This window comes from Podospora pseudoanserina (genome assembly GCF_035222485.1).
Source record: "Podospora pseudoanserina strain CBS 124.78 chromosome 7 map unlocalized CBS124.78p_7.2, whole genome shotgun sequence".
Classification (NCBI taxonomy): Eukaryota; Fungi; Ascomycota; class Sordariomycetes; order Sordariales; family Podosporaceae; genus Podospora; species Podospora pseudoanserina.
In genome coordinates, this window is record NW_026946672.1 from 610,140 (window position 1) to 633,379 (window position 23,240).

Sequence of the window (23,240 nt, forward strand, 5' to 3'; positions counted from 1 at the left end):
TTGTGGGATAAGACAGTTTTTCGCCGTTGAATGAAATTTGGCAGGCTCGTCTATGTCAACCGTAATGCTCGTCTCCCTGATGCTCTGCTTCGAATACCATTCATGCCTGCCCCCCGTCGGCTTTGTGTGCCTGACCTGGGACCCGTGACAGCGTTATTTGAAGGTGCTTTGATAACAAGATGATCACGTCGGTCCTCCGCAGATACCACAGGCCTGTTGGTCACCAAAATCACTCTCAGTCTCGTCTTTGCCCCTCTTTGATCCAGCTGTCCAAACATTCTGGATGCAGCTTCCACCCAAGGAAACTCTTCCGCAATGTCAACGTCGATGACAATGTACAAATTGGCCACAGAGGCCAGTAGGCTTGCCAATATCAACCAATAGTCCTCTACCGTGACAGCTCTGTAGAAGCGTGTGCAGGCATTTGCTGCATCGAGCTCAGTCAGGACGGTCCCTGGAAGTTGCATTACCTGTAAGATCAGGTATTTCATCACCGAAGTAACTGGCACCTGCTTGGACTCGTAGTGTGGGATTTTCAGCGCCCATATAACTGGAATGTTGGAAGAGCGGAGAAGTGTCAGTGTCGATATGATCAGACCTCGGGTCTGGTCTCTCGAGTGATAGCCACCGCGAATGAGCGCCAAAGATCTGAGCTTCGAGGCGGATGAGAACGCCGTCAACTTGGAACTAGCCCAATCGAATGTGCATAAAAAGGCACCTCGGCCAGCTCTCTCAGTTGCCCTCTGAAGAGCTATGTTGCGTCTGTATGTTGTTTCTGGTTCCGGAAGGAGGTGATACTCCGCGGCTTGCCGAAGAGACTGACAAATTTGAGCAAACTGCAAATCGTTCAGACGGCAGTTGGTATCAATGAAGCTGTTGATCGCCCTACTTTCCAATCCTACTGCTTGGTTAACGATATTATCTCTCATGACTCAACGAGGATGGGAAAAACAACTCAAGATTATGGCCTTCAGCTCTCTCACCTCCTCATGCATAACGGTAAGTTGGGAGCCTTCATTATCGATTTTGCGGTGAATCTCCCTTTGCTCGGCTTGTGAGCCAGAAGCGCTCAGGGTCTCAATCAGCTCAGATCGCTCTTTAACGTTTTCCAAAAGATCGGCATATCGCAGTTCAGATGGGCGGGACAACGAGTGCCAGATGTGCTTCAGCTTCCCTTCCTCGTACCATCTTTTGCTTCGTACCAGGAACTTGATAATGTTGGCATATAGCTCAGCGACGGCACGCTTCATGCGTTTGGTAGGATAAAGAATAAGTGATAGCTCTGCACGAGGGAGAATCGATCCAATCTGGCAAAGACCCTTGGCGAGGGTAGAACATGCATTTTCGTGATTGACAAACGCCTGAACGATCAGTCAGTCGACATTCTTTCAGTCAATGGTAAACAGAAAACTGAAACATACAACAAACAAGAACTTCATGGCACCCCAAGCCAAAGAAACATACTCCGGGTTGTGTTGAATGAGACATTTCATCACATTGTCGTAGTGGCAGAGGAGATTAGAGAATTTGGTCAAGTACTCTCTAGTCTTTGATTTGACTCGAAGGGACTCGTACTTTTGCTGCGTTTCGGCCAGCGTAGCTTGAAGCTCTGCAAAGCCATGTGAACGAGATATGAATTGGCGCTTGTCTTGATCTTTGGTGAGATGGTCACGGTAGATGCAAATCGCTTCTTCAAACGCATCTGTAGCTGGGTCCAAGCTTCTACTCAATGCTTAGAATCACATATGATCGTAATGGTAATTTGGGGTACCTGGGGAACAAACCCATCATCCACGTCAGCATTGAACCACTCAGTGAATGAAAAGCCACCGTGTCCAGAGACGCTTAAAGTGGTAGAGGTGGACATGAAAGGAGGATTGATTGTGCATGAGTTGAAGAACTTGATCGACAGAAGACAGAAGGCAAGGAGCATCTGCCAGGCGGAGAGGTTGCCTGCAAAAGCGCTGCGATTCTCACGTGATTTTCTCTGTTGGCTGCCACACCTTTCCCCTCTTTTCAAACGCAGGTATGCCTACGAGAGGTGCCAAGGCAGACTTCCTCGTCGCTTCACTACCTCATTACTTCTATTGTTTCAACGACGCCTACATACCTTAGACATCTTCTTGGGCCAGGATGGCGTCTCGGTACGTATTTGTTTCTCGTTGTGTAAGAGCTTTCATGTGACTAAAGAACCGAGTAGACAACGTGGAGGATTCAATCCACCTCCTGGAAGACCGATCAGTCAAAGCGGCAGATCTGTGTCCCCTGCCAGGGCGACGTCCCCCGACCACCCTACCGATGACGAGGATGCCCTCCACAGCACTTTCACCATTTCACGGGACAAGACAAGAGAGAGCAACTTCCAAACCCAGCAACTTATTGCCGCAGGACAATCACAGGTACCACAACGGCATAGTCTTAGACCTATGACTTCCGGGGAGTTTACCGGCATGGAGCCACCTAAACATGAAGGTGAAATGCCATACTCTGATGATGAGGCGCCACCACCGCGGAGAACAACCTATGCCAACGGAATACCTGCCGTCCAGAGTTCAAGGTTTGCTCTCCAGCCAGAGCCATCCAAACATTACCAATCTCGTCCGACAAAGTCGAAAACACAACCCCAAAGGCTTGAAGCTGAACAGGAGGGTCTGCCCAAAACCAAGGACGCTACCTCTACTGTGAGTCCTCAGGCTTGCAGCACAGAGGACAAAAAGGACCAATCCGATGACTTGGTGTGGGAAGTGGTATATCGAATCAACAACCAGCATCTCTATCTTGCGCAACCCTACTATTCTGTTGACCACAACGGAGTGAGCTTATTACAGGGCGATCTCGGTCTGACCAGTTTGGCAAGACATTTGGCACGAAAGCCAAACATTGCTTTTGTCGTCTTCCAAGATTATTACACGGTCGATTATTTGGATCAAGCTTCCGGAGCCAGACGGAATGGCCTGGGATATCCTCCCATGGGCCCAGGGATGGGAATGCCCGGGGGAGGGCCCTTAGTATCAACCCCGCCCCGTTCAACACAGCCATCTCCTTGGATCAACGAAACCGTGGGAGAGGCTGAAGACATTGAGACGCCCCCGATTTTTTTTGAATCTATTGAACCCGTCACCAAAGGAATGCGGGAGGCTCTGAAAGCCCTGCTTTCTTCCAAAAGTGTGTCCTTCATCCGCCAATCCCTCACCAACCCGCAGAAAGAGCTCGAAGCACCATACTTCTTTTGGTATTTTCTCAGAGATCAACAGGATGCGATCCGTGAGTTGGCAGAGAAACATCAGTCACATCTCAGATTGCTGGGAAAGTACATCGAGAGTGCTTTCGGCAATACCTATCGTCATGTTGACGACCTTCTCAAACTCGGCAAGATTGAACTGAAGTATCTTCCGTTCCTCATCCGACCAGACGAGGTTTTGGTGACGACTATACGGTCATACGTCCGAGGCTACATTGCCAGTGCGATGGTTCAAATGGGGAAGCCCCCCGAACGGAGGCAAACTCCCGGCGTTCCTCCCCCTGCCGTGCAAGAAAACACATTCTTTTACGAGGTGCAGTGCTGGTGCTGGGTTTACAGTGGTTCATCTTTTGTGAGTCGAGACGTAACTCTCCGACTCACAAATGAGCTTGATGGAAACACACTCATGGACGAAGAGATAGAGATCAGGACGCTCTTGGTATATCCTCTCCGGTTCGCTGAAGAGGGAGTCAAAGAGCATCTTGAGGCTGTTGGAAATTTTTGTTGGTCATCTAGAGTGAGGAAGTTGGTGGCCTACTTTGATGGGCATGTAGGTCCTCACCTAACCCCATTCTACTCGACACTGGCTGTGTCACAAGTACACATACCCTAACCTTTCTTAGGAAGCCGAACGCTTCATGATTGACACAGCCACATATCAAAAGCTCCATCCAGGTGGGATGCTTCGCCGAGATCCGGGATGCTTCGTTCTTGGGGAAGACCCGGGGCTCGAGGACAACGATATCTATGCGTTTCCACCAGAGGTCAAAGGCTTCAATCTGCGACGCAAGGCCTGGGGTGAGTAGCACTTGCTTTTTCTTTTGCTACGACTTCATACTAACCTAGGCTATTTCACAGTTGATCTCGATGTTTCAAAAATCATAGAGGTCGAGTGGGACAAGAGAGCGTTTGAGAATCTCGTGCTGAGTGATGTGAAGACCAAGGACTTGATCAAAGCCCTCGTGACAACTCAAGTGGCCGCAGAAAAGGGGACTGACATCATCAAGGGTAAAGGGAAGGGCTTAATCCTCCTTTTGCATGGAGCACCCGGTACAGGCAAAACCTTTACCGCCGAGGCAGTGGCTGAGATTACGGAAAAGCCGCTGTACCGCGTGACATGTGGTGATATCGGGACAAGCCCAGAAAACGTTGAGCAATATCTCGAGTCTGTCCTTTACCTTGGCCAGATGTGGGGCTGCGTCGTCCTACTCGATGAAGCAGAGGTGTTCTTGGAGCAGCGTGGACTGGCAGATCTCAACCGCAACGCACTGGTTTCGGTCTTTCTCCGGGTTTTGGAGTATTACGACGGCATTCTCATATTGACGTCCAACAGAGTGGGAACTTTTGACGAGGCATTCAAAAGTCGAATCCAGTTGTCAATTCACTATGATAATCTCAACATACCGCAGCGGAGGAAGATTTGGCGAAACTTTTTGACCCGCCTGAAGGAGATCGACGCCGAGAGTATCGACTCTGAAGACATTTACGACAGTTTGGATGAGTTTGCCAAGATGGACCTGAACGGCCGTGCTATCCGGAATGCGATCACTACGGCAAGGCAGCTGGCAAAGCACAAGAACGAAGTCGTGAGCAGCTCGCATCTGCAGTATGTCATTGAGGTCGCTTCGAGGTTTGATGATTACATCAAGAATGTCCGGGAGGGACTGACGGATGAAGACTTTGCGAGAGACGGGGGTTATCGTTGATTGTTATCCCAATTGGATATTTGATTTATATGGCGATGTTTTTTATTCTATATATGCAGGATGATCTGGACAAGCGTACATGAGTTCCACACTTTAACGACTCTATCACCTATCCACATTCTCCACAGTGGTGGTTCCAGGCTGCTTGTTCGTTGTGCCATAGTCGACCGCCGCATCGGGGTTGGGTACAAGGGCATTCGCACTAGGCGTCGCCTCAGGTGCTGGGAGCGCACTGACCGTCCGGTCCATTCTCCTCCTCCATGGACGATAAACCAACACTGAGCCAATACCCACAACAAGGAAAAGACCGCAAATGCTGGCGCCAATAATCTCGTAATGGTCACCAATGGCGCCGACACCATCCCAGAAGCTTCCATCTGGTTCAGCAACATGGTCAATCAAGGACAGCCACTGGATCACACCAATGAAGGCAGAGACAAAGACAGTGATGCTTGTAAGTACAATGGAGTAGTAGAGAATGGCGACAATGTCTCTGGAAAAGGCCTTGTTGGTGTATAGGGCCATCATGAGAGCGCCATCGGTAGTGTCGACCATGCACATGCCGGCTAAGACAACAGCGAGTCAGTTAAGTCCCTTAAACTTTGGATATTGCCTTCATACCTGTGAACAAAAGAGGAAAGATCAAAATAACCCAAATGCTCGTCCCCTGGGCAGCCTGAATGCTGGCAATTCCAAGAATGGCAATCTCGGAACTGGTATCAAAGCCAAGCCCAAAGAGCATTCCCAAAGGCAGCATCTTCCATGGTCTGTCAACAGCCTTGAACACACCCCTGAAGACATTCGACAAGAACCCCATCCCCTCAAGCCCCATCTGGTCGCCAATGGGATCAGCGTTGGCCTCCGCATCCGAGTCATAGTCCGGAGCCAGCCTCGCCGCTCTCTGTTCAGCGAGGACTTGCTTCAGCCTTTGAACCAAACGGTAAAGAATCCACCCGTTGGCAATGCACAGAATCAACAGGAACGTCCCGGACACACTCGTCCCGATGATACCACCGATGCGCTCAAAGTCATCGAATTTGTCTCTGACAGCACCGGCTGTGGCCGCGAGGGCGATGCAAGTGACAATGACAATCGTTGAGTGCCCCAAGCTGAAAAACGTTCCCACGGCGACAGGTCGTTGACCAGAGGCGATCAGCCTCCGGGTCATGAGGTCAATGGCGCTGATGTGATCCGCATCGAGGGCATGACGAAGACCGAGGGTGTAGGATAAAACAGCCGGCGAGATAAGCTTAGGGAAGTAGTGCAAGACAACGGCTACACCAGCCCAGACCAACAGGTTGATGACCACGAGGATGCTGATGAGTCGGATGGCAGGGAAGGGGATGGCTTTGAGGGGTCCCTTCTCGTAGACGAGCCGGGGCGAGAAGGAAGGCCAGGATATCGGCATCTTGATCGGGCGGGTAGGTGCCGTGCACTTTTGGCGACGACAACGTAGGTAACTGAGAGGGGGCTATGGTATCAGGAAAAGAGAACAATGATGCATGGGAAAGTTTATGTTTTATGATGATTCATAGACTACCGACATCGCAGCCTCTCAAGAGTTCTCTCGTATTTTTCTCGCCGGAAGCTTTGTTAGCTTCCCCTCCCAAGAGTCGTTTCAAGGCATGGTGTTCTCCACCTGGCTGGGGAGGTACATAATCGATAAGCTAATACGCGGTATCGATTTGACAAGCGGTTGGTTTGCTATCAATATTTGTCATGGACGTTATTGGATGGGCTAGCTGTGCAGTGGTTATGGGACTTCGGAAGGAAGCGGTGGTGAGGGTGCACTGGATGGCGGGGTGTTTTGCACTTTTCGGCTGGCGGCTCGCATCGGCAGACGCCGGGTCCCCAGCTCGACACAGGGATGACAAGCCCAGCTCCACTGTCGGGTGAGTGGGGGGAGTCCGATTTCTGGAGGGACCAAGGGTGCAACTTGAAACTTTTTAGGGCCGGCAGTTGGTTTAAGTCCTGTTGACTACCTACTAATATCAATTGCTATCCAGAATTCTACCATTCATTTCCCGTTCTTCAACAGTTATTATACCCCTTCTCAACACCACCTACCGCGTCTTCGACACTTCCAGCGGACCGCCTGGCTTGTTGGCAGATATCGCAATATACCGCCACCTCCCGAGCCCTCGATATGTCTCTACCGCAGCGATCGTGTTGATGAAGTGCCTCTCGAGTCCAAGCAGCCGAACGATCAAGTACGGGATGATGGCCAGCACAAAGAACAACCGTGTCATGGGCTTGACGTTTGGTGTGAGATCGTGGACGACGACATTCTCGAATCCCGCATCCTCGGCCATCTTCTTGAACACACCGGGGTGTGATATATTATTTGTTGGCATGGCGGCATACTGGTTGATCTTGCGCATCGAGACTGCCATGTCCTCTGGGGAGTCGGCCATCAGATCGTGGTCGTACTCGAATTGGGCCAGCCGGCCGCCTGGCCGAAGGATACGGTAGAACCCGGCGAGCACAACTTTTGGGTCCGTGGCATGGACAAATGTTTCCATCGTATAAACCCCGTCAAGCGACTCATCCGGCAATTTCTCCAAGTGGTGATAGTCCATTTTCCGGACTGTGACAGTGCCTTCAGGCAGCCCTGAACGACCAATGTTGCACCTGGCCTTGGCGATGTGGTGATCAACGACATCGATACCTGAGATGCGCAAGCCATGTGCTTTTGCCATGTGCAATGCGACATGGCCCACGCCGCAGCCCGCATCAAGAACCTCGGCGCCGCGGGGCAGAGCCAGTAGCTCAGCCAGCTTGTCTTCCATTGCCCTCAGGGGCTTCGATAACGGGAATGGCCAGTATGTATCATGTTTCCAGTACCCAAAATGGCGGGTGCCTCCAAGTAGCAGGCGATACCCAATGCGGGACTCCAGTGAGGAGTAGTAGGATTGCAGGTCGGTGTTGGCGTTAACCAGCGGCGTGGTCTCGGAATCAGTCGCCATGTTTGATTCTATACCAGGCTTAGGGGACTTTGGGAATTTCGGGGCTCTGGTGATGGATGTTGGCAAGAAAACAAACGGCAAAAATCATACAACTGAAGTCGCCAGGAAAAGAGGTGCTGCTGCTGCCAAGCTTTACCGGGCGCCGTCAAGGGGCTCCCAACTGCAACCAATCGTCGATCGTTTAACTTGTTGCGGATAAGCGCCTGGCCAAAAGACGGCGTGCATTTCTGAAAATAACGTTGGCATAAATTGGCAGCTTCAGCGACCTTTGCCATTCATTTGGTGCCTCAACGCCTATCACAACCACACAAGAGAATCACTAACAAATCGCCATATGTCCCACTGAATCGAGGTGCATAGTGGCGTTCAGGATTCAATTGTGAAGTACTCCAACTGTTTTCAGCAGCAATTCAGGCCGAACATGATCGGCAATAATGAGAACAAAATGGGGACAGGGCTTCACTGCCTTTTTGCCTTGATATCTCATCTTCCTTCTCCACATCGTCGAATCGGTTGGATGTCGAAATAACCTGTATCCGACCTCGCAAAGGTGTCATGGCTGAATACTCCATTTTGACAAACACCACGTACCTTTCCGAGCTTCGCTATGGTTGGATTCCATCAGGGCAGGATTGCGGGGCTTTGGATATACTCCGGTCATGCCTGATTCACCGTGACGCTTTGTTGCTGGGTCCGGAGTTCTTGTTGGCTATTGCACTGGGACAGTTCGCGAGCGCAAGATGGAGCGTTAGAGTAGCCTTCTCATCATCGACCAATTTTTGTGTGAGACGCGAGACTGACGACACATGCAGAAATTCAGGACGTACGAGGTTACCAAAGGTGTGTAATGGAACCTTACATACGCCTTTTTTACGGACATGGGAGGCATGTCTCTTACTAGTCCTGACTATCCGGAGAGGTTTCCCATCAACGCAGAGGAGTTTCATTATCTCGTTAAGTACGGCCATGACGACTTTCCAGATATGGAACCGATGAAAATTGGCGAGAGGAACGCTTCTGATAATCTGTCGCGGTATGCGGCTACTTTATCTGTTCACCGAGAAAAGCTAACTTTTACGGGTCCAGGTTCCTGACTTTGTGGCAAGCCATTTGGTTCTTGGTCATTGAGATTCAACGTACTGCGCATGGCCTCCCCATGACAGCACTTGAGCTTACCGCCTTGTCATATGTATACATCCTGGTGGGGTGCCAGATTTGCTGGTTCAAGAAGCCTTCCATCTCAGTCCCAACGCGCATACAAACCAAAGACGACGTAAAGATTCAACAGATTCGAATGTGGGCTAAGAAGCATGTATGTGTATAGACCTAACCATATAACGATGTTCGCTATCCCTGCCACTTGCTAACACAGTTATTTCAGACCCATCATGATCTCCCTGAAGACCCCCAAGCATGGTACCGGACACCCGCGGATTTTATCAGTGGACCGCGATGGCAAATCGGCATCCACTGGGCATACTATACCCGGTGGTTGGAAATCCTCTTTGTTCCACTCTACTGTCGCCCCATCAAATCCAAGCTATGGGACCCCTTTCTGTCTGACGAATGGCTGCCAGCCGAGAAGGGCCCAATACTTGTATTTTTCTCTTTTATACCCGTGGGATTCACTATCTGGTTCTTTGCCGGCTGGGAATTTTTCCTTGCAACACCTATTGAGCAGATCCTTTGGAGGGTATGCGCCAGCTACCACGCCATATTTGGGGTGTATGGTTATACGTACTATTATACCGAAATATTTAAGTGGCACAAGGCGAAGACGGATTCCGACAAGCGCTGTCAGTATGTGGAAGCTTCGCCGTCAGAGACGGAAGAAGCGGTAGTCGTGGGGGAGAAGACGGGCGACCCTGTCAAGAACCTAACTCCTGTAACGGCTACGGATATCCCCCCGCACAGCAAGGACAATACCAAAGCTGACAACAGCGATATTGAATCTCAGACACAGCCTGCCTCTGAGACGTCAAAAGATGGGTATCATGCACCTTACACGGTGCAAGGGCTTCTTCCTATGACTATCGCCGGGGTTCTTGGGTTCCTGCGGAACAACTCGGCAAACAGAGACCTCCAAATGCGGCTTTCTTTACGCGTTCTCATTCCAGTGTCGGTCATCTGTGGGCTGTACATTCTATGTCGTTTGGCCATCTGGAGTGAGAATTTCAGGGCTATGAGGGTCCAGCCTGCCGGGGTTTATGTCACTGTGAATCGATATGCCATTTTGGGGTGATGGGTGAATTGTCCATTGTATTTGTCTTTTTTAATTGTGGAACCATGACTGTCCTGGCGTTTAGGAGTTCTTGAATATTTGGGGATACTTTTGGTGCACGTACAGGATCCTGGACAGGTCAAAATGATTGCATACGGTAGACATTTTTCTTGAAGATACCTCAGACCCTACTTGATGAAAGGCCTGTATCAGGAGTTGCGCTATAGAATGGTTATTCGACATTCTTGGGTGTCACTGAAGAATGTCTTCAAAGTTCCATCGTGTCTAACCTCCAACAATCCAACTCTAGTGTAAGCATTCGGGGTGGACTGCACCTGTCGAAGGACTAGGGACTTGATGCTGATCCAAGTGTCCACTCTATTATGACCCAAGGCCAAAAGGTGATAGCATTCTTGTTCTTCTATTTCGGGATATTCGCGAGTTTCCGTTTCGATATCCGGGAGCATCTCGCCAAGGTACTGGTTGTTGCGATCTGGGCGGTTATCCGTCACCCGGGGCATTTTCTTGCTCCAAATGCTCTTGCAGTCCCAGCTCATGCTCGCTTTGACGGGTATCAAGAATCCCATCAGCGTAATGTGACCGGACCGAACTGGCCCAAAGCGATTCGCAGTCGAGGGTTCCGTCTCGCAGTCTGCAATGCGGGCGTGGAACTCGAGGCGGTCCAAAATGAAATCCACTGCGCCGGTGATGGAAGCCCACGACCAGGTCGGGGCATAATACTCGGGATGCCTCTTGGAACTGATGACGGGGATACTCGTATCCATCTCGTGGCTTCTCATCCACAATAGTTGCCGAGGAAGACCCCGCCGCCATAAGCCAGCACAAAAGGTGTCATTTTCAGAAAGTTCCCACCCAGTAGCGATGCCCGATAGCGCAGGAAGGCGATCCGAGATGTACGTCAACTCGCGCTGTGTGTATGCCAGCACCATACGACACCACACCTCGCTGTTTCCGTCCTGAGTGCGTGAGAGGTCATGCGCCAGTGTGTTCACCGAAGGGGGAGAACACTCGCAAGCGTTGAAGGTCGCGCAACGCCACTGAAGCTCGTCTTGTGTGTAATACAAGATACGATTAGCCAATTTCTCCTCCTGGTAGGTCCACGCACGCTTCTCAAGGGGCTGTCCTAAGCCCGTCATCCAGCCATGCACACTCTGTGCAGACCGCGTGATTCTGCGGCTGTCCTCGTAGCTCCTTCTAACTCGTCTTGCATAGGCAGTGCTTTTCCTCCCTCCCACGCCACTACACTCAATAGGCAGAACACCCTCCACGCTGGCGGCACGAGAGCCCAAAAAGCAACCTCCATCGCCATCGGTAGCACCGCTCGCTGCAATAACAAAGAAAGCGTTGGCATACACCGTCGTCATTTTCGAGGCTTCGATAGCCCAGTCTTGGGCATCACCTTGGATGATACAGAGAGAGTCGATCCAAAGGTACCGTATACCTAGGCGGCGAGTGATGATAACGGCGTCTTGGAAGGTCTTGGTCAGCTTGATCCAGGGTATCTCGGTTTGGAACTGGCTGAGGTTATCGGCTGTCATTTTAATCGTCCTCGCAGCTTTCTCCGGTGAACCCCAGCAATGGCTAAGAGCGACATATCGTGCCGATTCGTTCTGTGGAATATGAAGGCGAAGTCGAGGTGGCTGCTCCGCCGCTCCTATATCGATGACTCGCGTGGGGAGCAGTTGGGGTTCGCCGTCAGCACATCTCTCATGTTCAGTGATGCAGTCGTTGATCCAACGCTCGGCCAACGCGAAACATTCATCCGAGGAAGAATCAATCGAGACTTCGGTAGACGGTCCGATCCAAGAGCATGAGGTAGGTGAATCGGCATGGCAGTAGATGTCAAGCAGCTTGCGGCTGCCTTCGTGGTCGAGGTAAATCACCTCCAATGGTCTCCCATCGTCCTGGAGCAAGTCAACTCGGCCATCCTCTTGACTCAAATTTGGCATCGCATGCTCCAGTGCTTTCCAAAGCAATATGCATGAAGCGCAACCATCTTTGACAGAAGCAGTCAGTTCTTCAATTTCGAAATATATTCTGTCGGTATCTGAGGCGTCGAGACCCCAGCACACTTCGCAGGTCGACTCAGACATAGTCGGGGGAAGGCGTTGAGTTACCTAGGGTGTAATTCCTGAGGCATTATCACCTTGAGCTAGTTCAGGCGAGGTCAGGCACATCGAAGAGGCAGATCACGTGCGGTGGTCCACAATATATTCTCTTCCACCCACCCACTGACCTGACGGCCATCGATATTCAGCAACAGCAGCCCCATTTCCAAAGTCGACGAGCGCGCAACATTCAGAAAGACGACACAAGTCGGATATCCTGCACCTCACACGTTGCAGTGGCTTCCTTTCAAGACTTTGGACGATACGACATGCATTTCTTCTACCATGGCTCCAGGCTAGGCCTGCTTTGTGGAACAACCTCAGAGGTGAGGTCGGAAGGTCGCTTAGATAAAGATCTATCCGACTTGGTTCATTCGTAACTCTACTCACCAATATCCGGCAAATCACATCTCCACAGCCCTACCCAGCCGCGCCTCTCATATTCAATCTACATCTGCCTGAATATCCCCACCTATGATTTCGCGTCAAAGATTCCCCGAGGGTGGGAACTCACTTAAGCTCCCAGTTTGCCAAGAATATCTATTGTTTTTCGGATGCCGGCAAGTGTTGTTATAGGATTTCATCTATCTCTACTCTATTACTGACCGAGCTGCAGTTAACTCATGGCTTTGTCAACATGGCCGGTTCTTCTTTAAGATGAGACCTTCCCTTTGTTTGATGGACTTACCATAGCTCGTTTTTCAACCCGTTCCCGTATCGACACCTGAAGCCTCGACAATGAAGTCCCTCTTCCTAGCCCTTCCGGGCCTGGCCCACGCGGCTCTTCGTTTCGGTTGCTCGACACTGACTATCGAGCGTCTCGACCCAGTTGTTGAGCCTGGGAATAACCCCTCTGCCCATGTTCACCAAGTCGTTGGTGGAAACGCGTTCAACGCTACTGTTGACACCTCGGTAGATGTTGGAAACCGCGCGACCTGCACCACCTGCATCTTTTCTGAAGACAAATCCAACTACTGGACCGCCACACTGTATTTCCGTGCCCGAAATGGATCATACCACAAGGTGCCCCAGTACCCCAACGCTGTCTTCCACGACGGACAAGTCGGTGGCATGACCATCTACTACACACAACAGGACTTCTGGGACAATGGAAACCAAAAGATCACGAGCTTCCCTCCTGGTTTCAGGATGACTGTTGGCAGCCCTACCACCGAGACTCGGGAGCAAGCCCAGCAGTACAAGGGGCTGAGGTACACCTGTCTACAAGACATTCTCACTCGTGGTAGTGAGACATATGACTTCCCCAAGCAGCCTTGCCCCGCTGGAATTATGGCCATTCATCACTTCCCCGCGTAGGTTCTTTCTGACGCATTGCAATGTTTGCAGTGACACTAACTGACATCATCTGTGTTCAGTTGCTGGGATGGCAAGAACCTGGACTCACCCGATCACCAATCCCACATGTTCCTCACCGGTCACGGCGGGTTCCGAGTTGCCGACCCTTGCCCGGCTTCCCACCCCGTCCGCATGCCCCAAGTTGCGTATGAGACCATGTGGGACACTTCTGTGTTCAACGACAAGGACCTTTGGCCTGAGGATGGTTCGCAGCCGTTTATCTGGTCGACTGGTGATACAAAGGGGTACTCCACCCACGCTGACTACTTGTTTGGCTGGGAGGGTGACTCGCTGCAGAGGGCCATGGATTCCAACTGCTTCTTCCAACGGTGCTCGCTGGGCAAGTATCCAGAGGGTGTGCTCAAAGTCCAGACACCCGAGGAGCAGAATGCTTGCAAGATTGAAACGACGGTCAAAGAGCCGGTGGATGGCTGTAAGTTTGCCCCTCTCCAATCTTTGTTTGAGGCAAAAAGCTGATAGACAACTTCAACAGGGCTTGACTACCTTCCTGGCAAGCCGGAGACTGCTCTGCGTCGCTAAGAGAGGATGCTTCCATGGTGGCCACTAGACTGTAGCGCTGGAAGATGGAACCATAGGGTTGGAGAGGGTTGCACTTCAGGAAGTAGATCCGGCATCAAGACATACATATACAAGAGCCCATTTGTCAGATTTACCAAATCATGATGAAAAGATGCGCTGCTTTGAAGCTTGTCTTCTTCTTTTGGTTACCATACTCCCACCTTTCCTCTCTGCTTTTATCCAGCACACAATCCACATCCTAGGCCCGGATGCTCTGCCGAAGACACTGCCATTCTCAACCGGTAACCGACATCCTTCCCAGTTCTAGACAACCGGCAAAACTCTTGGCGCGCGGGTGGGATATTGACCATGTTGAACCTCATAGGCCAGAATGGACGATCAGGATGCGGAAATATTGCGAGCACTCTACACTCATCTCGTGGAAAGAGTTACACAGGGGAGGACGTGCTATTGCCACAGGCGCTCTGGACCGCAATCCTGCACAGCACAATGGAAAGATAACACGGGTTTGAGGCAGCCACGGTCATCGGTTTTCCATTCTTCTTCCCATCATCCATCCCCTCATCCACAGGCAGTCCCTTGGTCAGGCCAAGATGTTGAAGTTTGGTCTTGTTGTCTCAGCCTTCATTGGCATCTGCTCCGCCCAGACGGGTGTCGAGCTCGACCGGCCTATGCTCGGTCCCCCTGGATCACCGCCACGCAGAAGCCCGGTTGCCATGTTGCGCTTTGGCTGCTCGCAGGTTGTGATTGAGCGTCTGGATCCGTAAGTGCTTCTCGACATTAAAACAGCAGAAGGGCGACTGGAGCTAACCTTTACGACAAGACTCGTCAACCCAGGCCAAAATCCATCATCCCACATGCACCAAATCGTGGGAGGAAACGCCTTCTCGGCCTCCATGCCCCTCGAAGACATCTCCGCCCTCTCCACCTGCACGACCTGCCACTTCCAAGAAGACCACTCCAACTACTGGACCGCCAACCTCTACTTCCGCGCACGCAACGGCACCTACAAACGTGTTCCTCAGATGGCCAACGAGTTCAACACCGGCGACAACGGTGGTATTACCGTGTACTATACATCCCCAGCGCCGAATGCCACGACTGCTTTCAAGCCTGGCTTTCGCATGCTGGCCGGCGATGTGAACCTACGCAAGTCGGAGGGTCTCGGTCGGAACATGCAGCAGTGCTATCGGTGTTATACCAAGGAGAACTTTGGAGGGAGCATGTACAGCCCGTGCATGGACCCTGTTTATGATACGGACCATCTTCCCAAGATACCCTGTCCTGGCGGGATCAGGTCTAATATCATCTTTCCGCTGTGCTGGGATGGCGTCAACTTGGATAGTCCAAACCACAAGGATCACGTTGCGCATCCCATCACAGGACCAACATCGTTTTCCGTTGTCGGCGGAGAATGCCCCAAGTCACATCCTGTCAAGATACCGCAGGTCATGTACGAAGTGATGTGGGACACGAGACCGTTCAACAACCCGGAAGACTGGCCGGAGGATGGGAGTCAGCCTTTGGTGTTGTCGAATGGTGATACGTGAGTTTATTTCAGCTCTGGGTTGACAGCTCAAGTCAATTGTGGTGGTATACTGACGCTGGAACAGAACCGGGTATGGCCAACATGGCGATTATGTCTTTGGCTGGGAAAAGGATTCCCTTCAAGTCGCGATGGACACGGGGTGTTATCTGCGAAATTGCAGTAGCTTGACTGAGCTGCCGCCAAAGGTCAAGAACCAGTGCCAGGTGCCGGTCAGTGCAACGGTTGATGGAGATTTGGATGAGTGCAAGTTACCCCCTCCCCCCCCCCTTTTTTTTTTGATTATATTGTGTTTTGAAGCTGTAGAGCTAATGGAATGACAGGGCTTACTGAGCTGCCGGGTGGTGGCCATGGTGAGTAGGGCATGGGAATGCCAGTAGAAACAATTGGGTGGAGTGGTAGATGTGACATTTGCCACAGCATAAGCCCACAGCCGCAGATTGTGGTACACTGCCCCTGAGCCACGTGGATGGCCCTCCCGTGCCGTGTGGCTGCCTTGGGTGGCTACGTCATTGTCAACTTCGTGTTACGCTCGTGGTTCATATAATTATTATTATTCATTTCCTTGACTCCGTTTTTTTTTTTGCTCACTCCAAGACATCTCTCTTGACAAACTCCCATACTCACCGATTCATCATGGCACAAGCCAAAACAACTTCACTCGTCCTTGCTGACGCCGACCACCTCATCTACGACACCTCTTCCACCCCTCCCACTGCAGTCTACGGCCTCAGCACGAACATCGAATCGCTCACTTACAAAGACTCCTCCCTGAACTTCAGTCGCGCGCTCCATCAAAAAACGGCATCATCATCAACACTCGAATCAGACCCCGCGACACAACAAGAAGGCGACCGCCTCTACAACCTCGTCCACCCCCTCAACGCAGACTACCGCACCGACATCCCCACCCACTTCTTCCTCACCTGCCATTCCCCATCCCTCTCCTCCGTGGGCAACATTAAACTCGCCACCTCCAAATCCCTCCTCTCCAGCAAACCTGACAAGATCAAAGCGGTGCACTACCCCAACCGCACAGCATCGACCTCCCCACTATTCCCCGACGAAGATGCCACTGAAAAGGTTCTCTTCACATGCAGCAAACAAACATTTGGCAAGGGCTACACCTGGACAAACTCGCATAACAAGGAAGTGGCACGAGAGGAAGAGCTCAAGGACGGGGATGCTGTCAAGGGTAGAAGGTTGATTTTCACAAGTGGACAAATCACCCAGGAGGAACAAGACGCCCTTGTTGCAGTTTGGGTTCTGAAACGGTGGGTGGAAGTGGCCGAGGAGAAGGAATTCAAGAAGGAAGCGCTGGACAAGCTGTCTCCAGCCGAGCAAGCGGCCATGGATATGAAGTGGTTCAAGCGGGCGGGGGGGTTGGCCGGGTTGGCGGCTGCGGGAGGGGCTTGCTGAGGGGGCTGTGCCGTAGCCTGGGGCTAGGATCGGGTGTCTGTTGGGGTTGAAGAGCGGTACACGGGCTGTGTAACTGTCGATCAACCCGTTGACTTGCGTAGTTTGGTAACGAATCATTACTGGATCACACTACACATGTATGCATACTACAACAAACTTGGACTGTTGTTGCTTATGGCCCACAGAAATGATCCTCCCCCGCCCGCATATATTCTCCGTTAGCCTCGTGGAAAAGGAGGAAATTCTCCGGACAAAGACTTGGGCCAATGAGTATAGAGAGATACCTTTTGGTCGCCAAGAATGCCACGCTTGAAGGATTGCAATTACAGTAAATAGAGCGAGGTTCCAACCATGGTTGACCGATCCCATTCTCTTGGTGTCGACTCCTTCCTTCCGGTTTAGCACAATACTCTCCTATTCTAGACAGGAAACCAACCCTTTCCCGCAAGGCCGATCTTGCTCAATCGCAAACTGGCAGCTACCGTATCCATGATTACTGTCTTCGGGCATCAGGCTCACCACAACAGCACCATGTCCATCTGGTCCAGCTCCTGACTCCAAGACCTGGAGCGCGAAAGTTTTGGATGGCTGTTGTTGCGGTCAGATGGCAAAGACGGCTCCTTGACGTCATTGAATACAGCCAAGAGCCTCCGTGTGATTCGGTGAGTGCGTATCTGGACATGCAACCAGCTTCGTGGGCTCTCAGGTGGTCATCCCGGAACCCGGAACGGCAGGACCAAGAGTGGCTTCGCGGGAGCTCCGTGCTGGTACCGAATGGCGCGGGGAGCTGCAAGGTGCTGAGGGGGAGCCAGGAAAGTGAAAAGGCTGCCGATCGTAGGAGGGCGGACGTGGATCGTGAGATCGGCAGGTGTAAAGCTGGAACGGTGGTGGTGGTGGTGGTGGTGGTGTAGCTGAAGACCTGATCTATATGACATAGGAATAATCAGCAGGGTCTACCTCTAGATGTTGGTGCCTAGGCTTACCCTTGGAGTTTGGGCCTTGGTGCTGATCGAGTAGAAAATATGTGGTGGGCGGAAAAGTCACTCCCAGCCAACACAAGGCAGCCAACTCTTCCAGAGTTGGTCAATGTCTGTGACCGCAAGTTTTGCGCCAAGCGGTGCCTGTTGGTAAGGTTAGATACTAGGTGGTAGCCACTCAACCTTAGACTTGGTTGCGGCAGGGGGCTTACCGTACAAGCCCAGATCCTCCGCAGGGGCATCGAGAAAGAACTTTCCCATCTGGAAATCGAATTTTGTCGATGACAGTCATGCCAAGAGAAACAAAGGTTACGTTGTCCATGGCCGGGAGGTCCGGTAGGTCGGATGCCGTACCACACGGGCAGGGGAGGTTGGCTTCGTTGCAACAGTAAGACGAAAACTGACCCAAATGGTAGAAGCTAATCACGTGTGCATCACACAAGCAGCATTGTGGCGGCAGTAACAACCTCGAAGTTGGGTCGGCCAAGCTCTAGAAGCGCTCTTGTGCCGCTCGTATAACAGCCACCGTGTGATCCTTCGAGTTTCAAGGCAGGCAACATGCACTCTCGATCGATCGGTAGAATATTCAGAGAAATAATGTGACATAGTTACCCTTACCCTTCTGAGGCTATTGGGCCACCCCATCCATCCACCACCATCAGCTTTGAATTTTTCATGCGCAAAAACCAGCTCTGATGTCTTTTCTACGGTCGCCCTTTGTGCAGCATCTCCTGGGCATCCTTCAGGTCGTGTCGGCATGTTTCATGGCATGGAAGGGCGCCTGCCTTCTTTCTGGCACTCCCTACCCGGCCGTGGTGGTCATCACCAACTCGATGGCCCCGGCCTTTGATCCGGGGGACATCTTGCTCGTCCATCGCCACCCGGCACATGACGGGAGAGTAAGGGTTGGTGACCTTCCCGTCATCCTCAATCCTGATCGACCATTTCCTTTTATTCACCGGGTTGTTGGTGTGTTTTATGATGACAATCAAGAGTATGCGTGCTTTGGATTACTGAATGGGCTGAGCGAACGATTGCTGATTTGCATGCAGGGAGATGGTGTTGACCAAAGGTGACAACAATGAGCTGAACGATTCAGTTGGAATGATGTATCCTGGTGGGCAGGAATACATCTCTCGACGTGAAATCGCCGGCTTCGTTAGAGGCTATGTTCCTTTGCTGGGTTGGGTTGTTATTTTCTTGCAGGACCCTGTCCGTACTATGGAGCGGTTGCTATCTTCAGGTGACGAGCTCGGGCCTGACAACTTTATATGATTCTGTTGAATTTCTCCCCGACATCGATCACCTTCCGTGATTGGTCAACGTTGAGAAACTATCTGACCTACATACCCAGAGCAACATAGATCTTGGGGTACATCCACAGCGGCACCACCATAAAGAAGAATCCAAACAGGTACATCATCCCGGCCGTTCTCACCGTCCAAGACGGCACCCCTCTCTTGCAACTCTTCCACCCCGCCGTCTTCCCGACAAAAGTCTCCACGGCACAAGCCACAAAGTTCAAGAAAAAGAACAAGACATCCCGACCCATCGCCCCGTCACCAACAGCCCACCCCCCCAAGCCGTGTGACAAGCCCGAAAGTAAAAAAACAAACAGGGGTACCAATGTCTTTCTCAAACCTGTTTTCTTCTCAACGCCAAGTACACCCAAGAAGAGGCCCGCATAGAACGCAAAAGTCGGGATCGTAATCCTATTCCACACTTTCCCCCAAAAGCCCCTCACAGACGTCGCATTCGCCGCACGCCCCCAGATCGAGGGCCACTCCTCCGGTTCATCCCATCTCAGGACTGCAACGAACGCAAGCGAGAGAGCACAACGGGAGGCTTCAAGAAGGTAAAATGCTGTCCAGATCCAGTTCACCGAAATGCCGGCTCGGATGAGGAGCTGTCTACCGGTGAGTGGTTGGAAGCGAAAGACTTCGTAGTCAGGGGCAAAATCCGATGGTTTGGCGCCTGTGAAGACAAATACGGAAATGACACCTTGGACAAGGTGCGTGTCTGCTGTGAAGAGGAGGGCGATCTTGACGAGCTGAAGGATGGCGAATCTGAGCCGGGATTGGGGGTTCTTGTTGTGAGTAGTGGAGAATACCACTGGGGGGGCTTCAAGCCCTCGAGGGTTGTTCCAGAGTTTGTAAGCGTTGATGAAACCCGGGGATTTTGGTGGTTGGTAGTCAAGAACAAGGATTTTGAGAGTGTGAAGAAAGTAGAAGATGACGAGACTGGCGTAGGTGCTGTTGAGCCCTCCAGGCCATGTCAGGTGGTGGCAAGTGTTCAGAGACAGGAAGTTGAGTGGCCATATGGCGAGCAGTGAAAGCTTTCGGATTCCTTTTCCTTGGCCTAGAGACAATATCGTGATGAGGCTCGCCAGAGAAAAAGACCATAAAGGGGTGAATACTGTCGAATGCATAATCGTGAGTGAAATGTCGCGCTTTCCGTAGTTGAGAATGACAACATTCATTCGAGATAGAAGTGCTCCAAGGAGGGAGAAAGTGGGAAGTCGACGCCGCAGTCTTACAGTCTGTAACCCACCTCGTTTAAGTTCCAGCACACCGAATCCTTCTCAGGCGCTATGCGAGGATCCTGTACCATGTTGCACCGTTGCTGCCACGCAAGCTTCCATAAACCTTGGCTGGTCAGCCTTACACTTGAAACTAGTCCACACTATAGGTCAAGGGTGATCCAACGTTATGTTCCACAACCAAGAACATGTTTGCGGTCCCACGGCAGCCAAGGAAATCGAACATCAGACACGACATCGATGGGCTACCATATCGTCGATATGGACAATCAACATAACATCCACTGCTCCGATCACCTACCTGTGTAGGTCATATCTTGGGCCGTGCGGATTGTATACCTGGTCATCATAGTTCTTCTACCATCAGTGCCAGGAGCCGGCCATACCTCGGGGCAGGTTTCGACCACGAGATCCTCACCCCTGAGAATCTTCACTGCTTCCGTCAAGATCACTAATGGCACCAAGGTCTAGTGACTCTCCAAGCTGACCAACCAGTCGGTGGGACCTGGCGATGATCAAGGCCTGTTGGAGGAAGGAACCTCTATCCATAGTCACGAACAGAACGAGGTAGGTAGTATGACAAGAGCGAGACCGGCACAAGTATAAAGCTGATCTCTTCGCCCAACCTTCAATCATCTTCTGTCCTTCAACACAACATCTCCAGCCCTCATCTATACCATTCCAATACCACCACAACCAACAAAATGCCTTCCTTTACCACCAAGGCCGCCGCTGTTGCGCTCGCGCTCAGCTACTTCTCCGTCCAGCAGGTCCAGTGCCCCCCGGTGTTCATCGGGCCCATCCTCACCGTCGTTGGCGCAGTTGCAGGCTTCGCCGTCGAGGTCACTGGTGCCGTCCTGAAGTGCGAACTCGGAGACTGCACCGACGACAGACGCCGCAGTGTGGCCGGCGGTCTCCGTGCCCGCATGCTCAAGGCGCGCCCCATCTTGACTGGCCGCCAGGCAACTCCCCCAACCGCCCCCGAGGGTGTGCCCCAGTTTGAGTTCGACAGGTGCTTCAACGACATCAACGGTGGAAGCGTCCTCCTTGAGGGTCCGGTGGAGAATAACGGTGGGTGCTTGCGAATGACTCCTTTTTGAAAAGATATGGCTGACACGTTTTGCGATCTAGGCATCCGCATCAGCGGTCTTCCTGCTACCTGCATGAACCTTGCTACTGTTCTTGATGGCGACGCTTCTGGTGGACCCCCTCCCACACCTTGCGGCTCTGACTGCCTGCTGTACAACAACCTCAGTGCCGCCGACTACAACAACCTGCGCGGTATCTTGAACGACTGGGCCGGCGCTTAGGTCTTCTCTCGACTGGATGTATGGTAGGGAGGCAGAGGGCTGAAGCCATTGGGACTGGCACCGATTTTCTAAGAGGTTATTTTGTTCCTGTCGCTCATTTGTTGCATGTTTTCGGAGGATGTACTGCGCAGTTCAGCTTGGTGTAGGTAGCAGGTAGCAGAGCCGGTCGTTGCCCAGGTACAAAATACCACTACGCTGGCGTAGAAACCAATGTTCCCTCAAGAATCACAGTGTCTTGCCCTCTTCCAACAATGCGACAAACTCCCCAATCTTCCTCGTCCTGGTCTCTGCCCGTTTGGTTGTCACGAGCTTCATCAGAAAAGTATACCTCTTCGTCTTCCCCAGCCCCTCCCAGAACCCCTTTGCCTTGTCATTCCCCGCCAGCGCGGCGCCAAAGTCCTCGGGCATCTCCATCATGCTAGCCCCATCGTATGCCCTGTCCCAGCGTCCGTCTTCCTGTGCCCGCTTGACCTCTGCCAATCCTGCCTCTTCCATTCTTCCTGCTAGGGTCAAGGCAGCAACCTTTTGGACGTTGCGCTTGGACCACATGCTGTTCTTCCTTCGGGGGGTGAATCGCTGGAGGAAGTAGAGCGAGTCGAGGGCCTTGCGCTGGCCGTCGATCCAGCCGTAGCAGAGAGCGCAGTCGATGGCTTCATCGTAGGAGATGGAGGGAATGTTGGAGTTTTTCTTGGAGATCTTGAGCCAGATTCCGAGGGGTGTTGTCGAATAGTTCGTGCCTAACCAGCTGATGAAGGAGTCAGAGGTTGGGAAAGAGAGGGTTTCCGGGGTTGGGGTTAGCGGTGGAGTCTGAGCGGCGGTCGTCGTTTGTGGGGTTGGCATGGATGGTGGTTTTGCTGCTTCTGCTGCTGTTGCTTTGACCCGCGCGGGTGTTGGTTTGGGCAGAGCTGAGCTCGGTGTTGAGGCTTCAGCGACTGACTGAAGGGCTTTGGCTGCCGCGGAGCGACTTCGGGTCGACCTCATTTTCGGAACTGATGGATAATGAATGATGAAGAGAAGACGCGTTCGACAAAGCCAACAACTTGGGAGGCGCGTTGTGAACACCCCGCGCCAAGGCCACATGTGTAAGTCCGGGGTCCGGGTTTCGGGTTAGGGTTTACGAGCATGTCATTACCCCTGAGCCCCTGACTCCACCTTTGCATCTGGGTGCCAAAGTAAACATGAGACTTAGGCTCCATCTCAAACCGATGGGAGAGGACTATCCGAAGATACCGAGCCATGATAACTAATCCAGAAACGATATGAGGACTGCGGACCAACTCCAACAGCTTC

General features: G+C 52.0%; 12 protein-coding genes across 12 annotated transcripts; 6 read left to right on the forward strand and 6 right to left on the reverse strand.

The window, feature by feature from the left end:
- Positions 1-2: 2 nt before the first annotated feature.
- QC764_703500 (uncharacterized protein) lies at positions 3-1,908 on the reverse strand. Its single transcript, XM_062950010.1, has 4 exons — positions 1,785-1,908; positions 1,422-1,722; positions 956-1,361; positions 3-898 (listed from the first exon to the last, which is right to left on the reverse strand). The coding sequence occupies exons 1-4, from the start codon at positions 1,865-1,867 to the stop codon at positions 51-53; spliced, it is 1,638 nt and encodes a 545-aa protein (XP_062795936.1). The 5' UTR covers positions 1,868-1,908; the 3' UTR covers positions 3-50.
- On the forward strand, positions 1,856-5,018 carry QC764_703490 (uncharacterized protein). The gene is made up of 4 exons (XM_062950009.1): positions 1,856-2,144; positions 2,201-3,791; positions 3,865-4,039; positions 4,100-5,018. Exons 1-4 carry the CDS (start codon positions 2,134-2,136, stop codon positions 4,945-4,947), a joined length of 2,625 nt encoding a protein of 874 aa, XP_062795937.1. The 5' UTR covers positions 1,856-2,133; the 3' UTR covers positions 4,948-5,018.
- QC764_703480 (uncharacterized protein) lies at positions 4,979-6,355 on the reverse strand (the record flags this gene model as incomplete). Its single annotated transcript, XM_062950008.1, has 2 exons — positions 4,979-5,513; positions 5,569-6,355. 2 exons carry the CDS (start codon positions 6,353-6,355, stop codon positions 5,053-5,055), a joined length of 1,248 nt encoding a protein of 415 aa, XP_062795938.1. The 3' UTR covers positions 4,979-5,052.
- A 655-nt stretch (positions 6,356-7,010) lies between these two features.
- On the reverse strand, positions 7,011-7,913 carry QC764_703470 (uncharacterized protein; the record flags this gene model as incomplete). Its single annotated transcript, XM_062950007.1, has 1 exon — positions 7,011-7,913. The coding sequence occupies one exon, from the start codon at positions 7,911-7,913 to the stop codon at positions 7,011-7,013; it is 903 nt and encodes a 300-aa protein (XP_062795939.1).
- Positions 7,914-10,355: 2,442 nt separating this feature from the next.
- Positions 10,356-12,248, reverse strand: QC764_703460 (uncharacterized protein; the record flags this gene model as incomplete). Its single annotated transcript, XM_062950006.1, has 1 exon — positions 10,356-12,248. The coding sequence occupies one exon, from the start codon at positions 12,246-12,248 to the stop codon at positions 10,356-10,358; it is 1,893 nt and encodes a 630-aa protein (XP_062795940.1).
- Positions 12,249-12,443: 195 nt separating this feature from the next.
- Positions 12,444-14,310, forward strand: QC764_703450 (uncharacterized protein). The gene is made up of 3 exons (XM_062950005.1): positions 12,444-13,576; positions 13,640-14,052; positions 14,113-14,310. Exons 1-3 carry the CDS (start codon positions 13,002-13,004, stop codon positions 14,157-14,159), a joined length of 1,035 nt encoding a protein of 344 aa, XP_062795941.1. The 5' UTR covers positions 12,444-13,001; the 3' UTR covers positions 14,160-14,310.
- A 565-nt stretch (positions 14,311-14,875) lies between these two features.
- Positions 14,876-16,025, forward strand: QC764_0111190 (uncharacterized protein; the record flags this gene model as incomplete). The annotated part of the gene is made up of 3 exons (XM_062941171.1): positions 14,876-14,922; positions 14,983-15,705; positions 15,773-16,025. 3 exons carry the CDS (start codon positions 14,876-14,878, stop codon positions 16,023-16,025), a joined length of 1,023 nt encoding a protein of 340 aa, XP_062795942.1.
- Positions 16,026-16,341: 316 nt separating this feature from the next.
- QC764_703430 (uncharacterized protein) lies at positions 16,342-17,124 on the forward strand (the record flags this gene model as incomplete). The annotated part of the gene is made up of 1 exon (XM_062950004.1): positions 16,342-17,124. The coding sequence occupies one exon, from the start codon at positions 16,342-16,344 to the stop codon at positions 17,122-17,124; it is 783 nt and encodes a 260-aa protein (XP_062795943.1).
- A 1,256-nt stretch (positions 17,125-18,380) lies between these two features.
- On the forward strand, positions 18,381-20,549 carry SEC11C (Signal peptidase complex catalytic subunit S11C). The gene is made up of 2 exons (XM_062950003.1): positions 18,381-19,095; positions 19,154-20,549. The coding sequence occupies exons 1-2, from the start codon at positions 18,797-18,799 to the stop codon at positions 19,374-19,376; spliced, it is 522 nt and encodes a 173-aa protein (XP_062795944.1). The 5' UTR covers positions 18,381-18,796; the 3' UTR covers positions 19,377-20,549.
- Positions 19,444-20,580, reverse strand: QC764_703417 (uncharacterized protein; the record flags this gene model as incomplete). The annotated part of the gene is made up of 1 exon (XM_062950002.1): positions 19,444-20,580. One exon carries the CDS (start codon positions 20,578-20,580, stop codon positions 19,444-19,446), a length of 1,137 nt encoding a protein of 378 aa, XP_062795945.1.
- Positions 20,581-20,942: 362 nt separating this feature from the next.
- On the forward strand, positions 20,943-22,167 carry QC764_703415 (uncharacterized protein). The gene is made up of 2 exons (XM_062950001.1): positions 20,943-21,711; positions 21,772-22,167. The coding sequence occupies exons 1-2, from the start codon at positions 21,345-21,347 to the stop codon at positions 21,948-21,950; spliced, it is 546 nt and encodes a 181-aa protein (XP_062795946.1). The 5' UTR covers positions 20,943-21,344; the 3' UTR covers positions 21,951-22,167.
- An 8-nt stretch (positions 22,168-22,175) lies between these two features.
- On the reverse strand, positions 22,176-23,030 carry QC764_703410 (uncharacterized protein; the record flags this gene model as incomplete). The annotated part of the gene is made up of 1 exon (XM_062950000.1): positions 22,176-23,030. One exon carries the CDS (start codon positions 23,028-23,030, stop codon positions 22,176-22,178), a length of 855 nt encoding a protein of 284 aa, XP_062795947.1.
- Positions 23,031-23,240: the final 210 nt, after the last annotated feature.

Bases quoted from the DNA above. Each gene is read 5' to 3' on its own strand.
- QC764_703500 (XM_062950010.1), bottom strand. From the start codon at position 1,867: ATGTCCACCTCTACCACTTTAAGCGTCTCTGGACACGGTGGCTTTTCA. The intron at 1,723-1,784 runs GTTTGTTCCCCA...AGCATTGAGTAG, and splicing joins AATGCTGACGTGGATGATGG to AAGCTTGGACCCAGCTACAG. The intron at 899-955 runs GTTGTTTTTCCC...ACCAAGCAGTAG, and splicing joins GCTGAAGGCCATAATCTTGA to GATTGGAAAGTAGGGCGATC.
- SEC11C (XM_062950003.1), top strand. From the start codon at position 18,797: ATGTCTTTTCTACGGTCGCCCTTTGTGCAGCATCTCCTGGGCATCCTT. The intron at 19,096-19,153 runs GTATGCGTGCTT...ATTTGCATGCAG, and splicing joins TTTTATGATGACAATCAAGA to GGAGATGGTGTTGACCAAAG.
- QC764_703415 (XM_062950001.1), top strand. From the start codon at position 21,345: ATGCCTTCCTTTACCACCAAGGCCGCCGCTGTTGCGCTCGCGCTCAGC. The intron at 21,712-21,771 runs GTGGGTGCTTGC...TTTGCGATCTAG, and splicing joins GGGTCCGGTGGAGAATAACG to GCATCCGCATCAGCGGTCTT.
- QC764_703490 (XM_062950009.1), top strand. The intron at 3,792-3,864 runs GTAGGTCCTCAC...AACCTTTCTTAG, and splicing joins TGGCCTACTTTGATGGGCAT to GAAGCCGAACGCTTCATGAT. The intron at 4,040-4,099 runs GTGAGTAGCACT...GCTATTTCACAG, and splicing joins TCTGCGACGCAAGGCCTGGG to TTGATCTCGATGTTTCAAAA.
- QC764_703450 (XM_062950005.1), top strand. From the start codon at position 13,002: ATGAAGTCCCTCTTCCTAGCCCTTCCGGGCCTGGCCCACGCGGCTCTT. The intron at 13,577-13,639 runs GTAGGTTCTTTC...ATCTGTGTTCAG, and splicing joins GCCATTCATCACTTCCCCGC to TTGCTGGGATGGCAAGAACC. The intron at 14,053-14,112 runs GTAAGTTTGCCC...CAACTTCAACAG, and splicing joins CAAAGAGCCGGTGGATGGCT to GGCTTGACTACCTTCCTGGC.